This window comes from Glycine max, unplaced genomic scaffold (assembly GCF_000004515.6).
Source record: "Glycine max cultivar Williams 82 unplaced genomic scaffold, Glycine_max_v4.0 scaffold_102, whole genome shotgun sequence".
Lineage (NCBI taxonomy): Eukaryota > Viridiplantae > Streptophyta > Magnoliopsida > Fabales > Fabaceae > Glycine > Glycine max.
The window spans coordinates 38,715-48,272 of NW_024464753.1; the positions used below are offsets into that span (position 1 = coordinate 38,715).

Sequence of the window (9,558 nt, forward strand, 5' to 3'; positions counted from 1 at the left end):
CGTATTTTAAGAATTAATTCGGGAGAATTGGATAATTAAATCGATAATTTAAAGAGGCCAGCGTAAAAAAGAATGGAAGAATATTTAAGTATTTGGCACAATAATAAAAAAGGTAAAAAATAATGAAAGTGAAGAAAAAAACAGGCAGGGCAGCAGTATAAATAATAGAAGTTTGATGATTTATATGCAGAACCAACAACTACACTTGTTTTCTATATATTCTTGTGTGATCATGAATTCCTCCATTTATATTCTTGTCTTTGTCCACCTTTTGTTGTTAAGCTTACCATGCAGAGAGAGTGTGTGCATCCCAAGTGAGCGTGAGACACTTTTGAAGTTTAAGAATAATCTCATAGATCCTTCCAATAGGCTTTGGTCTTGGAATCCTAATCATACCAACTGTTGCCACTGGTATGGAGTCCTCTGCCACAACCTTACTTCCCATCTTCTTCAGCTTCACCTCAACACTACAGTTCCTGCTTTCGAGTTTGATGGCTACCCTCACTTCGATGAGGAAGCTTATAGGAGATGGAGCTTTGGTGGAGAGATAAGTCCTTGTTTGGCTGATTTAAAGCATTTGAATTACTTGGACTTGAGCGGCAATGTATTCCTTAGAGAAGGTATGTCAATTCCTTCTTTCCTTGGGACAATGACCTCCTTGACTCACCTTAACCTCTCTGCTACTGGATTCTATGGGAAGATTCCTCCTCAGATTGGGAATCTCTCAAATTTGGTGTATCTTGACCTGAGTTATGTTTTTGCCAACGGAAGAGTACCCTCTCCGATCGGGAATCTCTCTAAGCTTCGATATCTTGACTTGAGCCACAATTATTTCCTTGGAGAAGGTATGTCAATTCCTTCTTTCCTTGGGACAATGACTTCCATGACTCACCTCGACCTCTCTTATACTGGATTCTATGGGAAGATTCCTCCTCAGATTGGGAATCTCTCCAATTTGCTCTATCTTGGCCTTGGAGGTGATTCTAGTCCTGAACCTCTGTTAGCTGAAAATGTAGAATGGGTATCAAGTATGTCGAAGCTTGAATATCTTGATTTGAGTTATGCAAACCTATCCAAAGCATTTCATTGGCTACACACTCTCCAATCTCTTCCTTCTTTGACCCACCTATCTTTGTCACACTGCACACTCCCTCACTATAATGAACCATCCTTGCTCAACTTCTCATCTCTGCAAACTCTCCATCTTTCCGCTACTAGTTATTCCCCTGCCATTTCTTTTGTCCCCAAGTGGATATTCAAATTGAAGAAACTTGTTTCTCTTCAATTACAGGGTAATGAAATTCATGGTCCGATTCCTGGTGGTATTCGAAACCTCACACTTCTTCAAAATCTTGACTTGTCTTTCAATTCATTCTCATCTTCTATACCTGATTGCTTATACGGTTTTCATCGTCTCAAGTCTTTGGACCTAAGTTCCAGCAACTTGCATGGGACTATTTCTGATGCCCTGGGAAATTTGACTTCTCTTGTTGAACTTGATTTGTCATATAATCAACTTGAAGGAACCATTCCAACTTCTTTGGGAAATTTGACTTCTCTTGTTGGACTTTATTTGTCATATAATCAACTTGAAGGAACCATTCCAACTTCTTTGGGAAATTTGACTTCTCTTGTTGAACTTGATTTATCACGTAATCAACTTGAAGGAACAATTCCGACTTTTTTGGGTAATCTCCGCAACTTATGGGAGATAGATTTAAAATATCTCGATCTCTCTATTAATAAATTCAGTGGAAATCCATTTGAAAGTCTTGGATCACTCTCTAAATTGTCAGTTCTTCATATTGATGGCAATAATTTTCAAGGAGTTGTCAACGAAGATGATCTTGCAAATCTTACAAGCTTGAAGGAGTTTATTGCATCAGGGAACAATTTCACTTTAAAAGTGGGTCCTAATTGGATTCCTAATTTTCAACTTACCTATTTGGATGTGACATCATGGCAGATAGGTCCCAACTTTCCATCGTGGATTCAATCACAAAACAAACTTCAATATATTGGACTGTCTAACACGGGGATTTTAGATTCTATTCCCACTTGGTTCTGGGAACCACACTCTCAGGTTTTGCATTTAAACCTCTCTCATAATCATATCCATGGTGAGCTTGTGACTACATTACAAAATCCAATATCTATCCAAACTGTTGATCTAAGCACAAATCACTTATGTGGTAAATTACCCTATCTTTCAAATGATGTGTATGAGTTAGACCTTTCAACCAATTCATTCTCTGAATCCATGCAAGAATTTTTATGTAACAATCAGGACAAGGCAATGCAATTAGAATTTCTCAATCTTGCATCAAATAATCTGTCAGGAGAAATTCCTTAATATTGGATTGATTGGCCATTTCTAGTGGAAGTGAATTTACAAAGCAACCATTTTGTTGGGAACTTCCCCCCATCCATGGGTTCCTTGGCTGAGCTGCAGTCATTAGAAATTCGTAACAACTTGCTCTCAGGAATATTTCCTACCAGTTTGAAGAAGACTGGCCAATTGATATCCTTGGATCTTGGAGAAAATAATCTTTCAGGATGTATTCCAACATGGGTTGGAGAAAAGCTCTCAAATATGAAAATCCTCCGCCTTCGATCAAACAGTTTTACCGGTCACATTCCAAATGAAATATGTCAGATGAGTCTTCTTCAGGTTTTAGACCTTGCAAAAATAATTTGTCTGGCAATATACCCAGCTGTTTCCATAACTTGAGTGCCATGACACTAGTGAACCGGAGTCCATATCCCCAAATCTATTCTCATGCACCAAATCATACAGAATACTCTTCGGTATCAGGTATAGTTAGTGTGCTACTATGGCTAAAAGGAAGAGGAGATGAGTATGGAAACATTCTGGGTTTGGTAACAAGTATTGATCTGTCAAGTAACAAATTATTAGGAGAAATTCCTAGAGAAATCACAGATCTAAATGGATTGAACTTTTTGAACTTGTCCCACAACCAATTGATTGGTCCTATTCCAGAAGGTATTGGTAATATGGGATCGTTACAAACCATTGATTTTTCGAGGAATCAAATTTCTGGTGAAATCCCTCCAACCATTTCTAATTTGAGCTTTTTGAGCATGCTAGACGTGTCTTATAATCATTTGAAGGGAAAAATTCCAACAGGAACTCAATTGCAAACCTTTGATGCCTCCAGCTTTATTGGCAACAATCTATGTGGTCCACCACTGCCCATAAACTGCAGCTCCAATGGGAAAACTCATAGTTATGAAGGAAGTCATGGGCATGGAGTGAATTGGTTTTTTGTTAGTGCGACAATTGGATTTGTTGTGGGACTTTGGATAGTGATTGCTCCTTTGCTGATTTGTAGATCATGGCGGCATATCTATTTTCATTTCCTTGATCATGTGTGGTTCAAACTTCAATCTTTTTCCTCGTATAGTATCACTGTTTAGTGTTGCTTACAACCGATGTTGTATCATTGTATTGCCAGGTTGTTCAATTTGCATTGTAGTTATTGCTATCTTTTTTTTTTTTTTTCAAATTTGAGAGTCTTATTTAAATTCTGTTTTGGGATGTACATATTTGCATATTGAGCATATTTGTAGTTAAGATCAACTAGTTGTTCAATTCTGTGTATCACATTCTTGTTTCCAAAAATGGGGGACTAGTGGTTCAAGAAAACGTGGTTTAATAGGAAAAAAACTTATATTTAATTTTAGTCACTAACCATTGAAGTGAATAATTAGTTCTTTCGTGTTAATTAAAGTCGTGACTCGTGGCTGCATACAAGACTTGACTCTCCAAGAACTTTGATGAGATATCCATAGATAACCAATGATCATTGCCCAAGCATTCTTTGACAAGGTCACTGCCCATGAAAGCTACCGATATCGCATCAACATTTACTCACTCTTCCATTAAAAGGAACTGGAGGCTGAAAGTCGTAATCTTCATTTTTATACTTTTTAGATTATACAAAGTTGGAAATATTAAAGCATTATGTGGTGGGCGAATTAGTGAACAAAAATTATAAGATCTGCACAGCTTATTCTAATTTAATTCTAATTAAGAAATTAATTATTTCCATTTTACTCCCTTTATGACAAATTTAATTTTTACTTATAAGCCGGTCTCTGATAAACCTTGTACCATATTTTAAAGCAAACCGTAACACATCATAAAACTTAGTGATATAATTTTAGATGTCTTTGTGTGTGTGAGATGTATTGTTAATATTTATAGCATCCTTCCTCATAAAATTTAGGGATATAAAATAATTGATTTGCCTTTTATGTGTGTGTGCGTGATGTAACGTTAATGTTTACGACCAAGCTAAAAGTACAAAAAATTAATTTTTATCTAAAGGTTTTCTTGTAATAAATATAATGGGTGAAATTAGCCATAATCAAATTCTACTTTTTTTTATTTCCTTTTTATATACAGTGCCATATATAACAGGAAACTGAATTTGTCGGTTTTCACACTAGACTAACAGCGCCAAGAATGAGAATGAACATAATTTGTGGGTCATGTTGAAATTTATAGCTCTGAACAAAGAGTAGTCCAATTTCACATTGAATGCGAAATGCATGTTGGATGATGAGCTATTGCAATCTTCCAATGGAACCCACCAAAGATAGGTGGCATTAGCACAAAACATCTCAGCTTATGGTATTTTGTAACAGACAATCAACTTTGAAGAAGCGTGTACGATGGCATGTTGATGGAAGACGACCACACAACATAAAATGCTACAAAATAAAATAAAATATTTTTAAACAATGACATACTTTGTACATTGGGATAGCTACAGTCCAAATCAAAACCATCCCCTTCATGGTCATCATCATGCCCATCATCATCGTCATCGAAGGGTGGGTCTAAAACAGATACTGGACTGCACTGTTCCTTATCTTCCTCTTCTTCCCCTGATTGGAATTTGTTGACGCCATCAGCACCATTAATTTCTTTGTCCTATAAAAAAAATTCACAACCACCATAGTTAGAATATTGTCCTAATTGGGGTAGTTAACACAAGTCCCTAATCATTCTTATAATGCCCATGGATTTAGACTCTACACTTGCTTCATAATTGGGTGGTTGTTGTTGTTGAAAAGTATTGTATGTGTGGTGCACAGGGCAGAGATTAATATAAAGCCATGGCATATTTTGTTGGGAGGGTTGAAAGAAGGCACTACGAGGATACCATGGCTGAACAGAGAGCCTTATGCTTACTGGAAAGGTAATCCAGCTGTTGCTGAAACCAGACAAGATCTCATTAAATGCAATGTTTATGAAAATCAAGATTGGAATGCTCGTTTATTTGCCCAGGTATCACACTTCTTATTAGCTTTGTTTGAGTCAATGGTTTGGAGAAGCAGAAGGATCAGTAAAGAAATTTATGATGGAATCATTGGTCAAGGTTCCTGCAAATACCGACCCTTGCACCATGCCTGCCCCTTTTGACCCTCCAACTTTGTATGCAACATTAGAGAGAAAGGAAAGCTCAATTCAACAAGTTGAATCATGGGAGAAAAGTTATTGGGATAATCAAACCATAACATCTTAATGAATATTTGTTTTTCCATATTCAACTTAACTCATTCATTCTTAGACTATCTTGGAAGGATACAAAGTAGAATCTAGATTATCTTGTACTTGGCTAAAGAAACCATATCATGCTTGACGAATTATCAGTTTTAGACTTTACGAGGAAAAAAAAATTAGTTTGTTAATTTTGTAAATATGGATACCAAAATGTAAAATTTGATATCAATTAAGTTAACTAATGAATCAAATTTGTAAAATTTGAAAATATGGAAACGAACCGAGCAATTGAAAAGTGGGATACCAAAATCATCCTCAAGTGTACTTAAAAAAATAATAAGATTTTAATTTCTATTACAACAAGTCGTTATTTCTTATTAGAGATAAAAGAATTTTAGGACTGAACAATAAGATTTGTGTAACAAGCATTTAGTTGTATGAGATTAAAGGCATAATGCTCACCAAAATAAATCTCCAATAAGGTTTTGCAATAATATCTATTGTGAGTCTGTCAGAGATTTAATACACTCGAGTGTAAATATTTTTACACTATCAACTAATCAATGGTTTACGTTTCAACATGATATGAGAATGGTAATATATAGGTAGTATTTGAGTAAAGCTCATGAAAGCCAAATTAGAAGCCCTGCAACTGCAACCAAACTTTCTAACAATCTCTTCCCGATATAAGACGCACTATTCTTCTTAGCTGTGGCCATTTCATCTGTCCCCTGGTTTCTACCATTCTGGGAACTTCCTTCAGCTGAATGCACAAAAGAACACATTAAAAGTAAATGCAAAATTTAGTACTACACCATTGAAACTCAAACTCAAATTTAGTACTTCAGGTGATTTAGGATCCAAGTGCAGAAGTGCTGTTCAAATCGTTTCAAACAAGAATTTCTTGAGAAAAAATCAAACCTCAAATATTTTTAACTTTCACAGTTGAAAACTCAGAGATAACAGATACACAAACAAAGTAAAATTGGCAGATTTAGATGCCCTTTTTTTCCCCTTTAAAATGTGTTATTGTCTAGTTATGAATGAGAAAAGTAGAAAAGTTTGAAGTACATGACTTGTTGACCATTCATTACATAGTAAATGGAATGTAACACTCTTTTGTTCTTTATGGAAAATGAAAGGCTTGATAATGATAAAACTTAGACCACAAATATTCTGATCTTTTTAGAAATATCTTGGTGACTTGTTGGTCATGGGTTCGAATCCGGAAACAGCCTCTTTGCATATGCAAGGGTAAGGCTGCGTACAACATCCCTCCCCCATACCTTCGCATAGCGAAGAGCCTCCGGACAATGGGGTACGAAGTTTTACTAAAATTGGAAGATTTAGGGCCTGAGTATTCCCAGTTAAGAAACTGTTTTATAAAATAATTTTAGACAACTTAGTAATCAATTTCTTATCCAAAATATATAAGTTTGGAGAATCCTCTAAAATCCAAAAAAACAAAAACAACGGGAAATTGTTTTCTCAGCTTCTTCTGTTTTAATCTTATTCAAGTTCCCTCTCAATTTCACATTCTGTGTCTCACATCATTCTCCGCCAAACAGTCTGAAGAACTGATAGCAGAGGCTATCTGCTAAGAGCAAAACGAAGGAAATAAAGAGAAGATAAGCAAATTCAAATTCTGTTCTGTGCTTTTTCATTCCTTTTCTCTTGACATTTATAGGCTTACACTGCTTATTGTTTTCTAGCAGATAATAACAAACTCTGTTATAACAGAATTTGAGGATAACAGAATTTGGGAAAAGCACTATCTCTGTCCCCTAACTAACTGCAGTGCACTAATGCTGTCGCGGCTAAACCTAATCCCTGAGGTGAGTGGGTCTGTTGTGGTTCCTTGCTGGTCTGCTATCAAGAACCTTGTTTAGTTGTATCTTGAAAACTAAAAATAGTTTTTGAAAATAGAAATAAAGACTCTTTTTTTTTTCCTATTAAAAACATGTTATCATCAGACAATGAAAGATAAAAACATTAGTTGTTATATGGCCACTAACAAGACTCATTGCATAGGAAATGGAAACATAACACTGTAGTGTAGTGTTCTTCAAGAAAAAAGGAAGACTTAATTTGAAATTGAACATACCAGAGCACTGTGAGAGATTATCAGGAGTTTTGCAAAGAGAAGGGAGACCAACAGCAATTGTCATGTTAATCTTCAAGCCAAGGTCAGGATCATCCCTGTCTTTGAGAATAAGGCAGACACACTTCTTGTTGGTCTTCATGGCTTGTGTGAGACCACTGCAACAATCTACCGAATATTTAACCGATACATTATTATTTAACTAATGATAGAGATTTAAAGCAAAAGATTTCAAATATTAGAGATTTTCGTTGAAGAAAAAAATTGTCAAAAGATCAAATAAAAAGTCGAATATAAATCATGGATTAAAAACATAATTTTATTTTCTTAAAAAAAAGTACATTTTCCTATTCCAAAAGTGTTAAATTCTCTCGTGTTATTATACCCCTAGTAGTTATTTGTTTCTGACCGAGTCTCTTTAGTGTCCAATTTGCTGGTGTGAAGGGTAGAAAGACCCAATGACAATGTTGTCATCAAATTTGAAAAGAAATAACTATAAAAAATATAAAAAAAAAAACATAACACTAATAGACCAAAACACTATCAAACACAAAATGAAATTAAATATGTTTTTATCCTTAATAAATAGTTAATTTTTGTTTTTGTTTTTTAATAAATTTTTATTTTATATTGAATTTCTAATAAATTAATATTTTTATTTTTTATCTTTGATTTTTTATTTTAGTCTATGATAAATTTAAAAAAAATTGTTTACTTTCTAGTAAATTTTATTTTAATATGTATTAATAATAAATGAAAAATATTTATAATGAAGCAAAAAAATAATTTATTAGGGACTAAAAATAAGTGTTTAATATAAAAAATAAAATTATCATTTTATTAAAAATTTATTAAAAATATATATATATAATCAGATATGTATTAAAAATAAAAAAATATATTTAAGCCCCTTAAATAATTAAGCAGTACATGTGTGGGATAGTAGACTTCCTTCTTGTGAACAGGACCTGATCCTGAGTGTATTTTTCATATTTGTCCAAGCAAAAAAACCAAATAAAGTGAAACAATGTTTGACTTCCTATCTTCAAAGTTAAAAGTTAAGTCTCTGGAGAAGATGGCTTCGATAAAGACACAATAAAACTGCTTCTGGAGAAGAGGGAATTTCAAGACATTTGTTCTTCCCTTAAAGCAACTTAACTCTAATTAAAACGTTAACACTGAACAAGAAGCTATAATCGAAAACCAACTAACATTCCAAAATTCCTCACTAACCATCCGTATTATATTTGACAACCACACCCGTGATGAAAATTATAGTGCGGTCTCATTCCACTGTCTCAATAAATAAAAAAAATATACAAAAAATCACAATAAGGATATGTTAATTAAGAATTTAATTTAAATACACTTAGAATTGCAATTAACTATATATATTCTCCTATAATGTTTTTTAGTAATTGTTTTACAAATCATTAGGTGATATCTAATTAATTAACAATTTAAATTTTTACACTGTCTATCTAAATTAAACTCATGTATTAACATCATCAAAGTTATTTTCGTTTTAGTTTTGATAGTTTTTTTTCTAATTAAGTACTACTAGTAGTTGCCATTCTCATTATTTTATTATACGTACATTCTAATTAACTTGAGATACCATTAAGATAAAAGTGGAATGAAAAAAAGAGCATCAAAGTAGGCGTACGTATGGCGTCAAGAGTTTCATCACTTGTTCTGTGAGGGAAACAAAAAACATTATAAGTTCAAAATTCAAAGCAAAAGAATTCCTTTTATAAAACACATCATTTGTTTCTCAATTCTCCTAAGAAAAAAACCACTTGCACTAATGGGTTGGTACAAGGGTCCTTGTGGCAGCCAACATGCACAACAATGCAAATTCCCTGACTTGGTAAAAAAGGCTAGGAAGGAATTCGTAATAACCACTGAATCAAAGTCTTCTGTA

At 33.9% G+C, this 9,558-nt stretch overlaps 1 protein-coding gene and 1 pseudogene across 1 annotated transcript; one reads left to right on the forward strand and one right to left on the reverse strand.

Annotated features, from left to right (window-relative positions):
* Window positions 120-3,549, forward strand: LOC100816027 (leucine-rich repeat receptor protein kinase EMS1-like; annotated as a pseudogene).
* LOC106796551 (non-specific lipid transfer protein GPI-anchored 14) lies at window positions 5,536-7,927 on the reverse strand. Its single transcript, XM_014768891.3, has 2 exons — window positions 7,638-7,927; window positions 5,536-6,296 (listed from the first exon to the last, which is right to left on the reverse strand). Exons 1-2 carry the CDS (start codon window positions 7,774-7,776, stop codon window positions 6,157-6,159), a joined length of 279 nt encoding a protein of 92 aa, XP_014624377.1. The 5' UTR covers window positions 7,777-7,927; the 3' UTR covers window positions 5,536-6,156.
* Window positions 7,928-9,558: the final 1,631 nt, after the last annotated feature.